Source organism: Ursus arctos, unplaced genomic scaffold (assembly GCF_023065955.2).
Source record: "Ursus arctos isolate Adak ecotype North America unplaced genomic scaffold, UrsArc2.0 scaffold_12, whole genome shotgun sequence".
NCBI classification, from domain to species: Eukaryota; Metazoa; Chordata; class Mammalia; order Carnivora; family Ursidae; genus Ursus; species Ursus arctos.
In genome coordinates this window covers 35,447,797-35,468,627 of record NW_026622786.1, presented here as the reverse complement: position 1 = coordinate 35,468,627, position 20,831 = coordinate 35,447,797, and the positions used below count along the sequence as shown (strand labels likewise).

General features: G+C 34.9%; 1 protein-coding gene across 1 annotated transcript in view; it reads right to left on the bottom strand.

The window, feature by feature from the left end:
- COL24A1 (collagen type XXIV alpha 1 chain) overlaps positions 1 to 20,831 on the bottom strand; it is a 366,899-nt gene that overhangs the window by 126,181 nt on the left and 219,887 nt on the right. The window contains exon 32 of the mRNA XM_057310505.1: positions 7,475 to 7,528. Within this exon, the coding sequence (XP_057166488.1) occupies positions 7,475 to 7,528 (54 nt within the window). The remainder of the gene's footprint in view (positions 1 to 7,474; positions 7,529 to 20,831) is intronic.

Genomic DNA, 20,831 nt, shown 5'->3' with positions numbered 1-20,831 from the left:
ATCTAGAATGGAATATTTTTCCATTATATTTTATTACTTGTATATTATATGCATATCAGAAAAACTGATTTTTTAAAATGTCTATTTTATGTCTTGTGTATATTACTGTATCTCAGAAATTGAAAAATACAGAATTAACTCTTTGGGTGTTATAAGTTTTGGGGGGTTTATTTAAATTTTCTCTAAATAATGCTTTTCTTTCCTCATATGATAAGGAACCACTACACTTAGCTAAAACTTTTCGAATAATGTTAGATAAGATAGTGACAGTTGGCAACGTTATATTGTGATTTCTATGCTTCTGGTGTTTCCTTATTTCCTAGTAGGTTGGGTGCGGATATATGATAACCTACTTTACCTTAATACAGAACTATGTTTGACGTTACTAGAATATTTTGTTTCAATTAATAAATTTTATTTCTTAGAAAAGTTTTTTATTTACAGCAAAATTGAACAGAATGTACAGAGTTCCCTTATATCACCTTTGCCCAGTTTTCTCTGTTATTAACATCTTGCATTAGTGTGGTGCATTTGTTATAATTGATTAATCGATATTATACACTATTACTACTTAAAGTCCATAGTTTACATTAGGGTTCACTCTGTGTGAACACAGACACAGAGTTGTACAGTTGTATGAGTTTTGAAAAATGCATAATGTCATGTATCCATCATTAGAGTACCATATAAAATAGTTTCACTGCTCCCAAATCCTCCTGCTTTCCACCTCTTCATCCCTGGTCCTCTACCCCTGACACCTGGCAACCACTGCTCTTTTTTACTGTCTCAATAGTGTTGCCTTTTCCAGAATGTCATATCGTTGGAATCATACGGTATTTAGACTTTTCAGACTGACTTCTTTCACTTATCAGGATGCATTTAAAGGTTCTTCTGTCTTTTTGTGGCTTAATAACTCTTTTTTTTTTATTGACGAATAATATTTCATTGTATGGATGCACCACAGTTTGTTTATTCATTTATCTTTTGAGGACATATCAGTTGCTTCTACTTTGGACAACTATGAATAAAGCTGCTATAAGCAATCATGTGCCAGTTCTTGTGTAGGCATTAAGTTTTCCACTCATTTTGGTAAATACCAAGGAGCATGATCGCTGGATCATAATGGTAAGAATATGTTTAGCTTTGTAAAAAACTGCCAAAGGGTGTTCCAAAGTTGCAGTACCATTCTCATTCTGTATTACCACCAGCAACGGATGAGAACGCCCGTTATTTTACATCTTTGCTAACCTTTGGTATTGTCAGTGTTTTAGATTTTACCCATTCATACAGGTGCGTAATGGTATGTTATTGTTGTTTTAATTTGCAATTCTCTCTAATGACATATGATGATAAGCATATTTTCTTATGCTTCTTTTCTATCTGTAGTCTTTGGTGTATTGTCTGTTCAGATCTGTTGCCCACTTTTTAAATGGATTTTTTGTTTTCTTATTGTTAACTTTTAAGAGTTCTTTCTATGTTTTGCATACAAGTCCCTTATCAGATATGCGTCGTGCAAATGTTTTCTCCCAGGCTGTCGCAAGTCTTTCATTCTTTTTTTTTTTTTTTTAAAGATTTTATTCACCTATTCGACAGAGATAGAGACAGCCAGCGAGAGAGGGAACACAAGCAGGGGGAGTGGGAGAGGAAGAAGCAGGCTCATAGTGGAAGAGCCTGATGTGGGGCTCGATCCCACAACGCCGGGATCACGCCCTGAGCCGAAGGCAGACACTTAACCGCTGTGCCACCCAGGCGCCCCAAGTCTTTCATTCTCTTAACACCTCGTTCACAGAGCAGAAGTTTTTAATTTTAATGAAATTCAACTTATCAATTTTTCCATTCATGAATCATGCTTTTGATGTTGTATGTAAAAAAGCCATTGCCAGATCCAAGGTCAGTGAGATTTTCCTCTTATGTTATCTTAAAGAAGATTCAGTTATACATTTTAAATTTAGGTCTATAATCCATTCTGAGTTAATTTTTTGAAAGGTATAGGGTCTTTATTTAGGTCCTTCTTTTTTTTTGGTTTTGGTTTTGTTTTTATGTGGATACCTAGTTGTTCCTGCACTATTTGTTGAAAGTGTTGCCTTGGCAACTTTGTCAAAGATCAGTTGACTGTATTTGTGGACTTCTATTCCTGGGCTCACCATTCTGTTCAAATTATCTTTTTATTCCTACTACGCTGTCTTGAATACTGTAGTGTTATACTAAGTCTTTAAGTTGGGTAGTGTCAGTCCTCTGACTTTGTCCTTTTTCAATATTATGTTGGCTCTTCTGGATCCTTTGCCTTTCCATGTGAACTTTAGAAGATCTTTATCAATATCCACAAAGTAACTTGCTAGTATTTTGACTGGAATTGCATTGAATCTATAGTCGTGATATCCTAACAATATTTACTCTTCCTATCCGCGAATATGAAATATCTTTCTGTTTATTTAGAACTTCTTCTATTTAATGAGTTTTGTAGTTTTCCTCACATATATTCTGTGTACGTTTTGTTAGATTTATACCTATTTCCTTTCTACTTTTGATGCTAATGTAAATGGTGTTGTGTTTTAAATTTCAAATTCCAATTGCTTATTGCTGGCATATAGGAAAGCATCTGACTTTTATATATTAATCTTGTATCCTGATATCCCGCCACGTTGTTATAATTGCTTATTAGTTCCAGGTGTGGATTTTTATTGGTCAATTGTTTGGGGTTTTCCACATATTTGAGTTCATACCTATCTTTGTTACTGTTTTCTATTTGTTACTCATGTTATTTGTTTTTTTTCTTTCTTTGTCTTCCACTCTTTTTTAACTGTGAATTTTAATTGATTCCATTTACTCTCTTATTTTATGATAACAATTATACTTCTTTTAGAAGATTTTTAAGGGCGCCTGGGTGGCTCAGTCGTTAAGCATCTGCCTTAGGCTCAGGGCGTGATCCCAGCGTTCCAGGATCGAGCCCCACATCAGGCTCCTCCGCTGGGAGCCTGCTTCTTCCTCTCCCACTCCCCCTGCCTGTGTTCCCTTTCTTGCTGGCTGTCTCTCTCTCCATCAAATAAATAAATAAAATCTTTAAAAAAAAAAGAAGATTTTTAGTGGTTTCTCTAGAGTTTGCAATGTATATTTACAATTAATCCAAGTCTATTTTCACAAAAAACACTATACCACTACACTTATCCTTAAGGTATGAGATTAAATACACTGTTGTGATTATTATTTTGTACAAACTACCTATTCTAGTAATTAAGAAAAAAAGATTTGATTTTACTTTTATATTTTCCTTCTAAAGTTCTTTCTTCCTTTCTTCTATGCTAGATTCTCATCTATATCACTTTCCTTCTCTCTGAAGAATTTCATTTAACATTTCTTACAAGGCGGGTCTACTAGTGACAAATTCCGTCAGTTTTTGCTTGTCTGAGAAAGTCTATTTCTACTTACCTTTAAATTCCCAGTCTGAAAATTTCAAAATCTCTGCTATATCTGAGTCTGTTCCTGATGCTTGTCTCTTCAAACTGTTTTTCCTCTTTTAGCATGCCCTGTGATTTTTTTTTGTTGAAAGTCAAACACGGTGTATAAGGTAAAAGGACCTGAGGTAAACTGGCCTTCCGTGTAAAGTTTTAAGTTATCTGGTTAGGAATTAGGCCATGTTTACTGTTTGCTGCACTGTGGTGTCAGAAGCTAAATTTCCTCCTAGTGTCATTGTTTTTGTCTCGTCTGTTGTCTTTAGGCTTTCCTAGAGATGCTTTAAATAGGATTTGGGTCTGCAGTTCTTTTAGCTATAATCCTCCACTATTATACAGGAGCCCTATTCATGTGATGGTAAGTTATAAGAGGGGAGAAGCACTCTATAGTTTTATGATTAGGTCTCAGTCTTTCAATGAGCCTGAGCTGGGGTCTTTTCTTTTCCCCATGTCTAAGGCTAGAAGCATCTAGGGTTGGAGAACTGCTCTTCTCCCAAGTTCAGTAGGTTTTGGCAAAAACTCAAATCAGTTAGGCTCAGATAAAACAATTTCCCTTGAGGGCAAGCTTTGTTAAGGAGAACAGAGCCTGCTGAGTATATTTCAAAATGGTTACTTTTCCCATCTCACTGTTAGAAGAAAAAACAGATATGTCTCTGGACTTTATAGTGAGAACCTAGCGGGTCTCCCAGTGGTAAAACTCAGGGACATGTGGGACCTTGCCTCAGACAGGGTCCCCTCTTAGTTTCTTAACACTTACGATAGTCTAAATTGTGTCTTAAGCAATTTGTTAATTTTATATTGACAAATATAATTATAAAGTGCTCCTACCATCCAGTTATGGTCTTCAGCTTCTGGTAAGCTCTGGTTCTCTATATCCTCCTGTCTTGTCTCTCCAGTTTTTAGGCAAAAGTTTGTCCTTTGACCTCAATGATCTAAATAGAGTTGCTGATTTTCAGTTTGCTCAGCTTTTTCCTTGTTGTAAGAAAGGGGATGACAGCTTCCAAGCCCCTTACAATTCAGAGCAGAAACCATTTTATGACAATTTTTAACAAATCAAAAATAGTTGAATTTTACTGAGTACTTGTTTTTAGCATTTTTAGATTATATCTGTAATATGTTATATGATAGATTTCTTAGTATTAAGTAATTTTTGCCTTTCTGTAATTCTTTCACTTCATTTGTCTTTTATTTCATTCACTTAATTCTTTATATATATATAGTTGAATTTTACTTGTGTTTGGTATTTGGCTGAAATTCATCTTTAACTTTTTCTGTTGGTGCTATTTTTGTCTGGTTTTAGTACTGTCAAAATTCTACTGAGACACTGATTTTTATCTTTTGCTTCTAGAACTGTTGCCATTTTTTAAATATCTTCATAAGTAATTCAATGTCAGGTTTTATCACATACTTTTAATTAATCTGAGAATCCTGTTAATTATCTTTTAAGGTAAGTGGAAGTGACTTCTGGTACTCAAATAAGGAAGTGTACCTAGAAAATAATAGTTTTTAAATTGAAGGGCATATTGTAAAGCAAACTTACCAAGAATTGATTTTTTTTTTTTTTTTAGAAACAACAGCATTCCCCTCATATTCCTTTTTAAAGGCAGTTTTCAATGTTTAAGGATATCAAAAATATTTATTTGGGTCAGCCAGAAATTTAGGAATCACTTTAATTATGGACAATCTATCTCCTGTTGATTTCATATCTCCTTTTGAATCTTTTATATCTATCCACTTCTTTTCTCCGCTCATCAAAAGCATTCTACCATCCCTTATTTGGTTTACAACAGAAAGCAGTGCTTGTCCACTCTTAGTCCCTTCCATTTTGTTTGAATGATCTTTACAAAACAATAATATGATCGTAAAACTAGCCCTATCTCTTCAATGACATCCCTTTGTTCTTATGATAAAAATACAAATCCTTGGGAATAAGGCCCGCAAAGCTACATGTTTTGTCCCCTGCTTCCTTTTCCATCTTCGTCTTACGCTTACTTCCCACCTGACTCCCTGTGCCATTGCCATGCTAGCCTTCTTTTAGATCTTCAAATAAATATGTAGAGCTTCCTCTCAGCTCATGACTTCTCTCTAAAATAACCTCTCCCCATCGTTGCCTAAGCAACTACTATTCATCCTTCAGATCCTAGCTCAAATGCTCCTCCTCTGGAAGACTTTCCTAAGGATAGTTTCTCTGCTATACATTCTTTTAGAAGGCAATTCCTATATTTCACAGCATTTATCTCAGTTTGTAATTATCCATGTATCTTTGTAATAATTTAGTTAGTGTATATTTCTATCATTAGACTGAAACCTCCATACTTAACAGTACATTCCAAGTGCAGGTACTTAAATATTTGTTGATTGTATAAATGAATGGCCAACTATCCAAATCCCAGTATTTGCACTGCAATGAGCAAACTAGTTTTGAAACTTGTCTGGGAAAAAGAGACAACTCTGATAGATGCTGACTATAGAAAAGATGTAGTCCTCTCTGTTTTATTATTCTCAAAATATAAATATGTTTCAACATCTCTTCTGTGTCCTTTATTTTACCAATTTACTTCTTTTCTTTTCTATAATTTAACCAGGCAGCTCAAATATATGAAACAAAGCCCATCATACCCATTATAAATTGATTTGTATTTTATTTACCAGCCCCACTGACCCACTGACCTGAATGTCAATTTTTAGGTGCTGTTAAACTATTTAGTTGTTTATGCCTACAGTAACAAATCTTTTCTTATATAAAGCCTAAGATATTGTCTCTGCTGTTGCCATAGCTCTTTTGACATACTTTACTTAAATGTGTTCCTTACTAAGATTAAATTAGTTTCTATTGTATTTCACTTCATCCAATATTACTGGCTAAATTATTATGTTTTTGGGTATATGACCTTTTGTCAATTCAGTTTAACAAACATACACTAAGTAGATCTAATAAGCCACGCATTATACCAGGAAGGATCACAAAGATGAGAGAAATGGTCTCTCACTTCAAAGAGCTACAAACTTTTTCAAAGAGATATTTAGGTAAATAATGCTAAAGAGAGTTGCATTATTTTTGGTCAAATAAATATTAGGTTTAGGATGGCAAGAGTTATAAAACAGAGAGAGAAACAAGAGGCGTTTAGTTTGATAAAGTCAACACCATATCTAAAATTCTTCATTTGGAAAGAATTATATATACAGTCAAATCTTTGTTTATTGATTGAAGAGTTTATACCATAGGTTAAATATGTAAAGGAGGAAAAGAATACAATTTGGTAGAATAGCTCTTTGTTACATTTTCCACTTGCTACTAGGTAAATGAATTATACAAAGGCCACCTGTAAACCTTTAGGTCAACTGATAGATAAGATCAATCCAGTAGAGTTTGAAAGATTATATTGTATTATAAATCTTACAAGCATGTCACAGCATATTACATCTGATACCATTAAACAGAAGAATGACTTCATAGGCAAGAAAGAATAAGTTGTGAGAAAGTAGGTGTGACAAAAATCTTTCCTTTTCACAATCATTTTCCATGAGAAATTTTATAATTGAATCACATTTATAAAATCGTGATGTAAGTTTTTGCATTATTGATATGCCAGTATTTCTGTCATGTTTGTACACTTAGGTCCATTGGATGTAGAGTCTGGCTTCTTTGTATGGTATTTTATTACAGAGTTGGCCTCAAAAATATGATTTTGTGTGTCTGTGGCAGTGTAATATAGTCATTATAAGAACAGCAAGCCATTCACAAAGAAAATTTCTGCGAGTCAATAAAACAGAGCTATCTTTGTTGAAAATAGAAATATGTGAAATTTTAACAGTTCCAGAAAAACAGGACCAAATCTGACTACATACTATATTTAGTACCAGGAAGGTACTAAAAACTATATTCACAGCAAAATATTTTCTGTATAATTAGGTATCTGATAAATGCTGCTTTCAAAAATGTACCAGCCATAGCACAAGAGGGCAATAACAGAAAGGTAAATGTATATTATGAGAAAAACACAATTAGGAAAATAGAAGCTTACTGGTTCTCCTTCAAGTCCTCTGTCTCCTGCACTCCCAGGGGGTCCCTGTAAACCCTGAATAAACAAAGGCAAAATTTGAAGAAAAAGTTATGCTTGAAAATGTTTTACTTCCCTTACCCCAGCATTCCTTTACAATCTTCCTACCTAATTTTTCTGTCTACCTCTATTCTCTCCTTTCTTTTTATGGTAAAATATAAATAACATAAAATATATAATTTTAATAGTGTTTACATGTGAAGTTTTGTGACATTTAGTTCCTTTGCATTGTTGCACTACTATCATCACTATCTATTTTCAGAACTTTTCATCTTTCCAGACCGAAATTCTATACCCATTAAATAACACCCTTTCCCCCTCCCTGGTTCCCCTGGCAACCACCATTCTGCATTCTGCCTCTAATTTGACAATTCTAGGTGCCCTATATAAGTAGAATTGTACTACATTTGTTCTTTTGTGTCTGGCTTATTTCACATGGCAAAATGACTTCAAGTTTCACCAATATTGGAAAGGAGGAAGATGCAGTGAAGTAGGAGAATCCCAGACTACCCTTGGCCCAAAAATATAACAAGGTAACTATCCTAAATACTGCAGAAATTGACCTGAATGGTGACAGAGCAAACTCCACAACTAAAGGGAGAGAAGAAGCCACATTGAGGGTAGGAAGTGCAGAAACATGGTTTAGGGGAAGAGCAAATCCTGACTGCTGTGGAGGGGAAGAAACCATGGCTGTGGAGAAGGGCAAGAGAGAGAAGCACACAGGGGAATGCACAAGGAGAATGTTTCCCCATAGCTACTAGCTTGGAAAATGACAAGGGCTGAATTTTGTGAGTTCTTGCAACCAGTGGGGCTCAAAGCCTAGTTTTAAAGGACAGCAGGATTGGCTGGGATACAGCCCAAAGGGCACTGTGCTGCTCTTGGACAGAAGGCAGGCAAACAACCTGGGAACATACAGCATGGAAACAGCAATCTAAAGAGTGCTTGGGGCACACAGTGGGGAGATTATACACTCTTCTTAGAGCAGATCCCTGAAAGGCAGTGTCCAAGGAGACACCTCACAGTGAAAGCTGGCCAGCACCATTTCCTGTCCCTACCCCTCAGCGTAAATACAGCATCACCTGCGGGAAGCACTGCAGCACTGACACTGGCTGCCTAACTTGTTTATACTAAGCCCCCCCACTCTGCACTCTGGGTGGAACTGCCTTTCTCAGTCACTCTTGCCTTGGTCCCAGCACAGTGGGCCCCTCCCCAAGACCAGCACAAATCCCTGTCCATACCACATTTCCCAACCAGAGTTCTGCAGAGCCTCAGTTATGGAGGAGGTGGTGACAGGTCTTATTTCACAAGCAGAACAGAGCATACCTATTTAAAACTCACCACATTCAGGTGAAGAACCAAACACTGCCCACATAAGACAAGAGGAGCCTCTGCAGATGACTGGCCTGAAGGACAGAGCAGCCAGAACACAATAGCAGAGCACATGCAACACACACTGGAGAAACTCCCTGAAGTATGAGGCCCTGGGCGCTACATGACTTCTTTTTCATAAGGCCATTACTTTCAGGAACAGGAGATATAACTGGTTTTTCTAACACCGAGAAGCAGGCAGAGATTTAGACAAAATGACAAGACATAGACATTTATCCCAAATGAAAGAACAAATAAAGTCCTGGCCAGAGATCTAAGCAAAACATATATAAGTAACATGCCTGGTGGAGAATTTAAAGCAATGATCATAAGGATAGTCACTGGACTTGAGAAAAGAATGGAAGACATCAGTGAGTTACATCAGTAACTCTTATCACAGAGACGAGTTTAAAAAAAAGGATCAATCAGAGATGAAGAGTGCAATAAATGAGATTAGAAACATGCTTGATGCAATGAGTATCAGTTTGGAAGAAGCAGAGGAACAAACTAATGACCTAGAAGACAAAATAATGGAAAGCAGTGAAGCTGAACAAAAGAGAGAAAGAAGAATTATGCAGAACAAGAAAAGAGTTATGGAACTCAGTGACTCCATCAAATGTAATAACATTTGTATTATAGGAGTCCCAGAACAAGAAGAGAGAGAAAATGGGGCAGAACATTTATTTGGAGAAATAATAGCTGAAAATTTCCCTAACCTGGGGAAAGAAACAGACATCCAGATCTAGGAGGCACAGAGAACCCCCATCGAAATCAACAAAAGTAGGCCCACACCAAGACATAGTGTAATTAAATTTGCAAAATTTAGTAACAAAGAAAAAATCTTAAAAGCAGCAAGAGAAAAGAAGTCTAATTTAACCTACAAGGGAAAATCCACAAGGCTAGCAGAAGATTTCTCAACAGAAATTTAGCAAGCCAGAAGGAAATGGTATGATGTATTCAAAGTGCTGAATGGGAAAAATCTGAAGCCAAGAATACTCTATCCAGCAAGGCTATAATTCAGCATAGAAGGAGAGATAAAGAATATGCTAGACAAATAAAAATGAAAGGAATTCATGATCACTAAAATAGCCCTGCAAGAAATATTTAAGGGGACTCTGAGTGGAAAGGAAAAACCCAACGTGACAATATAAAGGCAAGAAACACAAAATCAGTAAAAATGAATATTTTTGTAAAAAACCACTCAAAGAACTCACAAAAAGGATATAAAATATAACAACATATACCTAAAATGTGGGGAGGAGAGGAGAAAAGAATGGGTTCAAACTTAAATTACCATCAATTTAATATAGACTGCTATATGCAGAAGAGGTTATTTACAAATGTAAAGGTAATCATATATCAAAAACCACTAACACACATGCAAAGAACAAAAAGAAAGAAATCCAAATATATCACTATCAATATATCAGCAAATGATGAAAGAGAGAAGGGCAAGAAAGGATCAGAGAAAATCTCCAGAAACAACCACAAGACAAGTAATAAAATGGCAATAAATACATACTTATCAATAATCACCTTGAATGTAAAGGACTAAACAATCAAAGACAGAGTGTCAGAATGGATAAAAAAACAACACCTATCTATATCCTGCCTACGGAGACTCATTTTAGACCTGAAGACACCTGCAGATTGAAAGTGAGGGAAGGAAGAAACATTTATCATGTAAATGGATGTCAAAAGAAAGCCAGAGTAACAATACTTGGACACTACAAGGACAAACTAGACTGTAAGGCAAAGACTGTAACAAGAGACAAGGAAGAACACTATATAATCATAAAGGGGATAATCCAACAAGAAGATATAACGATTGTAAATAGTTATGCACCTAACGCTGGAGCACCAAAATACTTAAGGTAATTAATAACAAAGATAAAGGACTTAATCAATTATAATAGTAACGGACTTTAACACCCCACTTACATCAATGGATAGATGATCTAAACAGAAAAACAACAAGGAAAAAATGGCTTTGAATGACATACAGGAGCAGGTGGATTTAACAGATATATTCAGAATATTCCATCCTAAAACAGCAGAATACATTTCAGGTGTACATGGAACATTCTCCAGAATAGATCACATATTAGGTCACAAAACAGGTCTCCACAAATACAAGAAGACTGAAGTCAGATCATGCACCTTTTCTGACCACAACAAGATGAAACTAGAAGTCAACTACAAGAAAAAATCTGGAAAGATCAAATACATGTAGGTTAAAAAACATGGTACCAAACAATGAATGGGTCAACCAGGGAATAAAAGAAGAAATGAAAAAGTATATGAAAACAAATAAAAATGAAAACAGAATGGTCCCAAACCTTTGGGATGCAGTAAAAGTGGTCCTAAGAGAGAAGTATATAGCAATACAGGCCTACCTCAGGAAGCAAGAAACATTTCAAATAAACAACCTAACCTTACACCTAAAGCAGCTAGGAAAAGAACTACAAACAAAGCCTAAAGCCAGCAGAAGGAAAGCAATAATAAAGATCAGAGTAGAAATAAATGATACAGAAACTAAAAAGACAATAGATTAATGGAACCAGGAGCTGGTTCTTTGAAAAAAATCAATAAAACTGATAAAACCCTAGCCAAACTTACCAAGAAGAAAAGAGAAAGGGGCCAAATAAATAAATGAGAAAGGAGAAATAACAACCAACACCACAGAAATACAAATTATTATAAGAGAGTTTTATGTAAACTATATGCCCACAACCTAAAAAAGTGGATAAATTCATAGAAACAAATAACTATCAAAACTGAAACAGGAAGAAACAGAAAACTTGAACAGACCAATAACCAGCAAAGAAATTGAATCAGTAATCAAAAATCCCCCAAAACTAAAGTCCAGGACCAGATGGCTTCACAGATGAATGCCACCAAACATGTAAAGAAGAGTTAATATCTATTCTTCTCAAACTATTCCAAAAAATAGATAAGGAATGAAAATCTCCAAATCTATTCTATGAGGCCAGCATTACCTTGATACCACAACCAGATAAAGACACTACAGAAAAAGATAATTATAAAGGCCAATATCTCTGATGAACATAGATGCAAAAACCCTCAACATAATACTAGCAAATCAAATCCAACAATACATTTTAAAAATCATTCACCACCATCAAGTGGGATCTATTCCTGTGTTACAAGGGTGGTTCAATATGCATAAATCAATCAATGTGATACATCACATTAATAAAAGAAAGGATAAGAACCAGACGATCAATGCAATAGATGCAGAAAAAGCATTTGACAAGTACAACATCCATTCATGATAAAAACCCTCAACAAAGTAGGTTTAAAGGGAACATACCTCAACATAATAAAGCCATATATAAAAAACTGACAGCTAGTGTCCTCATTGGGGAGACACTGTTCCTCTACAGTCAGGAACAAGACAGGGATGTCCATTCTCACCACTCCTATTCAAAACAGTACAGGAAATCCTAGCCATAGTAGTCAGATACCATAAAGAAATAAAAGGCAACCATATTGGCAAGGAAGAAATCAAACTTTCCACTATCTGCAGTTAACATGATATTATACATAGAAAACACAAAAGACTTCACCAAAAAATGCTAGAACTGACAAATGAGTTCAGTAAAGCCGCAGGACACAAAAATCAACGTACAGAAATCTTTCGCATTTCTATACCCCAATAATGAGGCAGCAGAAAGAGAAATTAAGAAGTCAGTCCTATTTACAATTATACCAAAACCACAAGATACCTAGGAATAAACCTAACAGGAGGTGAAGGACCTGTACTCTGAAAACTATAAAACACTGATGAAAGAAACTGAAGATGACACAAAGAAATGGAACAACATTCCACGCTCATGAATTGGAAGAACAAATATTGTTAAAATGTGAATACCATGCAAAAGCAATCTACATACTTAATACAATCCCATCAACATACCAACAGCATATTTCACAGAGGTAGAACAAACAATCTTAAAATTTGTTCAGAACACAAAAGACCCCAAATAGCCAAAGCAATCTTGAAAAAGAAAAGCAAAGCTGGAGGCATCACAATTCTGGACCCTCAAATTATATTACAAAGCTGTAGTAATCAAAGCAGTATGATACTGACACAAAAATAAACACACAGATCAATAGAACAGAATAGAAAACCCAGAAAGGAACCCATAGCTACACAGTCAATTAATCTTCAACAAAGCAGGAAAGACTATCCAATGAGAAAAAAGATAGTCTCTCCAACAAATGGCATTGGGAAAACTAAATAGCAACAAAAAGAATGAAATGACCACTTTCTTACATCATACACAAAGATAAATTCAAAATGGATTAAAGACTGAAATAGGAAACCGGGAACCATAAAAATCCTAGAAGAGAACACAGGCAGTAACTTCTTTGACATGGACTATAGTTACATCTTTCTAGATATGTCTCCTGAGGCAAAGGTAACACAAACAAAAATAAACTATCGGGATTTCTTCAAAATAAGAAGCTTCTGCACAGCAAAGGAAACAATCAACAAAACTAAAAGGCAGTCTAAGGAATGGGAGAGGGCATTTGCGAATTACTTCTCTGATAAAGGGTTACTGTCCAAAATATATAAAGACCTTATAAAATATATAAAGAACTTATAAAACTCAACACCCCAAATAATCCAGTTAAAAAATGGGCAGAAGTCATGAATAGACATTTTTCTAGGAAGACCTACAGATGGCCAACAGATACATGAAAAGATGCTCAGCATCACTTATCATCAGGGAAATACAAATCAAAACTACAATGAGTTATCACCTCACTCCTGTCGGAATGGTTAAAATCGACAACACAGGAAACAAGGCGTTGGTGAGGATATGGAGAAAGGAGAACCCTCTTACACTATTTGTGGGAATGCAAACTGGTGCAGCCACTCTGAAAAGCAGTATGGAGATTCCTCAAAAAGTTAAAAATAGAACTACCCTTTGAACCAGGAATCACACTACTAGGTATTTACCCAAAGAATACAAAAATACTAATTCAAAGTGTACATACACCCCAATGTTTATAACAGCATTATCCATAATAGCCAAGATATGGAATCAGCCCAAGAATCCATTGACTGATAAATGGATAAAGAAGATGTGGTATACACACACACACACACACACACACACACACACACACACACACACACAGAGAGGAATATTACTCAGCCATAAAAAAGAATGGAATCTTGCCATTTGCAATGACATGGATAGAGTTAGAGGGTATTATGCTAAGCGAAATAAGACAGTCAGAGAAAGACAAATACCATATGATTTCAGTCACATGTGGAATCTAAGAAACAAAACAAATAAGCAAAGGGGGGAAAAAAAGGAGAGAGAGAGCCAAACCAAAAAAGAGACTCTTAACTATAGAGAACAAATTGATGATTACCAGAAAGGAGGTGGGGGGAGTATGGGTTAAATAGGTGATGGGGATTAAGGAGTACACTTGTGATGGGCACCTTGTAATGTATGGAAGTTTTGAATCACTAAACTGTACATCTGAAACTAATATTAAACTGTATGTTAATTGGAATTTAAATAAAACTTTAAAAAACTTTCTTCAGTTTTAAAGTTGTATTCAACTTTTTTCATACAATATTCCATTGCATGTATATACTATATTTTGTATATCCATTCATCCATCACTGGACACTTGGGTTTTCTACCTTTTGGCTATTGTGAATACTGTGCCTAGAAACACTAAAAAAATTTTAGTTTCTAAGTCTCTGCTTTCAATTCTTTGGGGTATAAATCTGAGGTGGAATTGATAAATTACATAGTAATACTCTGTTGAACTGTTTGAGGAACCACAAACTGTTTTCCATAGCAACCTCACCATTTTACATCCCACCAGCAATGTACAAGAGCTCCCATTTTTCTACATCTTTGCCAACACTAGTTACTTTCCTTGTATACGTGTGTTTTGTTTTGTTTTTCTGTAATAATAGCTGTCCTAATGGGTAAGAAGTGGCATCTCATTGTGGTTTTGATTCTCATTTCTCTAATGTCTAGTGATATTGAGCATCTTTTCATGTGCTTATTGGCCATTTGTATATCTTCTTTGGAGAAATGTCTATTCGAGTTCTTTTGCTAATTTTTTTCATCAAGTTGTCTTTTCTGTTGTTGTTGAGTTGTAGAAGTTCCTTGTATCTCTCTATATTCCCATACTTAATCCCCATTCATATACAGAGACAATTATCCAGAATTATTTTAAATTTAGATTTTTTTACCTTTGATATTGACATAAAAATGGTTTCTTTCTCCAAAAATAATAACTTGTGATTTGTTAAGTAAGTATAACTTATGTCCTTAAAACCTGGTAAGGCACAGGAGTCTCAGAACCTAGTTGACCAGAAATGACTAAATTGAACTCTCTAACATCCTTTATTTTCCCCTATTTTTATACCATGCCATCTATGGTACCATTAAATTGAATCTTAGAAGTGAGGGTATATTCTAAAATGGTATATAAAACTAAATCAAATTCCAGGTCCTCTTTGATTCTCCCATTTAAAGATTTACTTAGCATGTACCGTGTGTCAGACACTGATGACTATTAATGATATAGAAAATACTGCCCTTCGCTATTTGCAATTTGCCTGTTCTGTATTATTGACCTTGAGAAGGTTGGCAAATATACAATGGATCACAACCACCATTTTATATTAAAACTAAAAGCTAAGAAAAATATGATATTAAATTGGAAGTAAAGATATTCAAAATTCCTAGCAAAATAAAACTTTTTAAGTTATAGCCGTTAATGCTATATTTAGTTGTGTATAGTTCCCTGGTTAAGGAAAGGAAGATATGTAAAATCACGGACTCACATCCGACTAAGGCCTTGTTTCAGTCATGAAAATTATATGCTATCCATTCACTCCAGGCTCCAATGTTAAGAGACAGGATCAATATAAGGGTTCCCTTTGTACCTGACATACCAACTGAAACATACAGCAAAAGTTCAGAACCTTGAATAATGTCTGCCCGATCTGCTTTGTAAAGTGTACATGTACACAATGTCAAGCTTGATATATACTTTTAATGATGTTAATGGTGCATAAAAGCTGTTTGGCTAAGTTATGAAATGATCTAAATGGAGCTACTTAGTTTTATTAGAGACAAAGAAATAAAGCACAAGCTGTTACAGAATAAAAATCCCCTTTAAAGCTTTTCAGATAGTACTGAAAATATATTCTTTGTAGTAGAACTTCTTGCTCCATGACTTCAACCCAGCAATTATGATAATGATGACTGGGAGAATAATGATTACTGTGGTTACTATGTATTCAGAGCCTATGCCAAACACATAATGAACATCATTTGATATAGTCATAAAAAGTATCTCATTTTATTTTAATTTTTTTAAAGATTTATTTATTTGAGAGACTGTGTGCGTGTGCGCATGAGTGTGGGGTGGGTGGGGAGGGGGAGAGGGAGAGAGAAATCCAAGCAGACTCTGTGCTGAGCATGGAGCCCAACACAGGGCTTGATCTTACGACCCTGAGATCAGACCTGAGCTGAAACCAAGAGTCAGGTGCTTAACCAACTGCACCACCTACACTCCTTAAAAGGTATTTCATTTTAAAGATAGGAAAACTGAGGCTCAGAGAGGTTAAATAATTTGTATGAAGTCAAAACAGCTAGTAAGTGGCAGAACGAGTATTTGACTTCCAATGTCTGATTCCAATGCCATGCTCATGCACTAAACTGTACTCCATTCTACTGATTTCAACAAGAAATCAAACATTCAATGCCTCTTCCATTTATAGTAAATACATGCATAATCTTCATAGCCTTTTTATGGAATAAGCAAGGGACCATGTAAATGTTTTTTCAATATAGGATTATGAAAACTGTATGCCTCATTATCTGAAAAAAGAGAAAGTTAATACTATATACTTTTTATATTGTAAGGGTTATGAAATAAATGTTTCTTAAGTATTCTGAGTTACTCCAGAGAAAATTATTTAAAGAAGAACTGTTAAGAGTTTCCACTTCCAATATTGGTCAAGTAGCTCCTATCAAAACCACCTATATAGGGATAACTATAAACCCAGGACAAAATATTTTTTTAAAAATCTGAAAACACTGAAGAAAGACCAAAAATACATAAAAAGCAGAGTGGAAGAGGTCTACATGTAGAAGAAAGGAATGGCACTGAGTGTCTGATTTTTTATTTTAAATGTGGCTTTTAGCCAGAATGTAAGCTATGTAGGATGATTAAGAAAAAAGAAGGATAGAAACCTACAGTCTTATTGGCATGGAGAACCAGAGGATAGAATGTGGAATGATCACAGCTGCTGGGAAGTGATGGAAGGGAAAGCGAGAGGTGGAATCTCAAATTCTGAGTGTAAACTCTGTTTAAATCTCTTGCTGATATTTGAAATATGTATTGATATGGTAGACACCAAGCATCCTAACATGGCTTAGAAGAACTGGACAAAGATTTCAGCGGCCATCCATCACAGAGGAGAGAGAGTTTGAAGTTTGAAAGCAGCCAAGTTAATGATTTGCCAAATCAAAAACCAAAATGAAACAAAAAATACTCTTTAAAGAAATATAACAGAATTTGGAGTCTCTACAATGAATCACTTAAAATGTTCAAGATACAGGGGTGCGTGGGTGGCTTAGTCAGTTAAGCATCTGACTCCTGATCTCAGCTTAGGTCTTGATCTCAGGGTTGAGTTCAAGCCCCTTGTTGGGTTCCATGCTGGGCATAGAGCCTCTTTAAGGAAAAAAAAAAGTCACTACATCAAAAACTAATGATGTACTATATGTTGGCTAATTGAACATAATAAAAAAATGTCCAAGATATAATTCAAAATTACTGGACAGGAAAATTTTCCCATATGCACAGGAAAAGGCAATTAATGGAGACCAAACTCAAGATTACCCAGATATTAGAATTATTACATAAGGATATTAAAGTAACTATTATAAATATGCTCAGTAATGTAAATAAAAATACACTTATGATGAATAGACAAATAGGAAATCTCAGAAGAACATCTATAAAAATGGAAATTATAGAACTGAAAATTAAATATCTAAAATAAAACTTTAAAATTCCACATCATAAATAAAATTTCAATGAATGGGCTTAAAAAGCGAATGAAGGTAGAATTATGTTATCCAATTAAAAAAAGAAAATAGGAAAAAGAAAGATTAAAACAGGAATGAGTAAAGTCTCAGGGACCTTAGGGATGATACCAAATGTTTAATACACATTTAATTGGAATCCAAGAAGGAGAGAGAAGACAGAATAGGAAAAAAACTGAAATTAACAAAGTTGAAAAATTTCCAAATTTAGTGAAAACAGAAAGTTACACACAAAAGAAGCTTAGCAAATCTCAAGGTGAATAAATGCAAAGAAAATCCATTTAGGCACATCATAGTCAAACTACTAAAAGCCAAAAGTAAAGAGAGAATCTTGAAAGCATCCAGAGAAAAATGATACATTACATGCAGGGGGAATAATGATACAGATAAATGTGGACTTCTCCCTGGAAATAATTGAGGCCAAAAGAAAATGACATGTCATCTTTATAGTGCTGAATGCAAACAAATAAAAGAAGACCTTGTCAGCCCAGAATTCTATATCCAGTGGAAAAATATGATTTTCTCATCTGTGGAATTTCAGAAACAAAACAAATAAGAAGAGTGGGGAAAAAAAGAAAGAGAGAGGGGCAAATCAAGAAACAGACTCTTAACTATACAGAACAAACTGATGGTTACCAGAAGCATGGTAGGTGGGGGGATGGGTTAAACAGGTGATGGTGATTAAGGAGTGTACTTGTTGTGATGAGCACCAGGTGTTGTATGGAAGTGTTAAGTTACTATACTGTATACCTGAAACTGATATAATACTGTATGTTAACTAACTGGAATTAAAAACTTTAAAAAAGAATTCATGTAAAAGAAAAAAATGAAAGTGAAATTAAGACATTTTTACAAATACTAAGAATTCATGACTGGCAAAATTTGACTATAAGGAATCTGAAGGAAGTCCTATAGGCTTCAGGGAAATGAGACCATTTGGAAATGCAGATCTACAGAAAAGAATGGAGAATATCAGGAAAAGTGAATGCATGGATAAATTAAAAAACACTACTTTCCCCCTAAATACACTAAAACACATATTTCACTTATATTAAAAACAAAAATACTTTATTTATATTAAGGCAAAATTTTAACTTTGCAAAATGGGTTTATAACACAGTTTTAATACATAAAAACAATTATAGCATAAACAACAGGATGTCGGTGGTAAATGGGTTTATATGGTTGCAATTTTCTTACAATTATGTTAAGTATTACTATATTAACCCTAAGTAGACTATGGAAAGTTAGGTTGTATACTGTAATCCCTGAACCAGCAGCTGGCAAACTACAGCCTGGGGGTCAAATCTGGACCAGCACTTGTTTTTACAGAAAATGTTTACTGAATCCTGACCTAGAATAACCACTTGAAAATAATAGTTCAAAGAAGTATAGCTAAAAAGCCAATATTCTAAACTAAAATGGAGTGCTCAACGCCAAAAGAAGGCACTAAACAACAGTACCACCACAAGGGAAGAACAATCATAAAATGGTTGACCAAAGTGCAACTAAATTGATGATTACATTAAATGGAAATGTACCGAACACTAAAAGGTAGAGATTTTCAGAATGAATAAAAAAGAAAGACCCAATTACAAGACACTCGCTTTAAATACCAAAACGCAGTTGTGTTGAAAGTAAATGAATGGAAAAGACAGGCCATACAAACTGCAAGCATAAGTAGGCTGGAGAGACTTATTAATCAAAAAAAGCCAATTTAAAAAACAAACATATTATCAGGAATAAAAAGTATTACCAGAGATATAGAGGAATATTTTGTAAAAATAAAAGGGGGGTCAGTTCATCAGGAAGACATTATAATCCTAAATGTGAAATCTCTAAAAATTGCATTTGAAAATAAACAAATTTAACACCATTAACTCATCAACTGAAAGAATATCTAGATCTAAAAAATCAATAATAGTTACAGGTTTTATAAGATTTAGAAATCTAAAAACAGTTACCCAGGTTTTTTCACCTTAATAATACCATGGATCACGGCCTTTCCTCTTGAGTCAGATCTACATGTAGATGGAAGGCAAGTGTAGGAAACAGAGTTGGCCCATAGACAGATGTATTTCTCCTAGTTATCTCGACAAGCAACGTGTTACCATTTTTTATTTAATACCTGGCTTTAGAATTATGACAATTGAGAGATGTCTCTTCACTTTACACCCAAGGAAAATATCATCCGGAGAGCTAACCAATTTAATCAAACTATACAGCTAGTAGGAGCATGTACTGGAGCAAAGGTCAGTCTGACCTTCAACATATCTTTCCATTATACAGCACTGCCTGCTTCTCAGACAGTTGCATAAATGACTAGAGACATTGTGGAGGATCAAACAAATCTTCAGGGCTGCCTGGATTTCTTGGATTGATTGATCCTAGCTTCCCTAAGATGGCAAAAGTCTGTTTCAGTTCAACCAAGAAGGAGACAATGTAGGTATAGAGCTATGTAAACCTCAACAACTACTATAAACTCATGATTTAATGTCCAACCCATGTCATCCACTAAAGTAACTTTACTCAATTGCCACATATTTTAAGCTTTGTATACAGTGTGGCGAAGTGGAAAGAATCTACAGAAACACCATTGGCATCAATATAACAGAAACCCAGATGATGAATATTAATATTCAAAGAATGTCCTTTGGGATGACTTCAATGGATAACACTCACACACAAATTCTTTCCTTGGACACAGTCATTTTTCTTCTTTAGGTCTCTGCTATTTTACATTTGACCACTGTTAAATACAATGTCATTATGGGAAACAGCAGGCAGGGGGCAGCAGATTTCAAAGAGGAACAAGTAAATGCAGTGACATT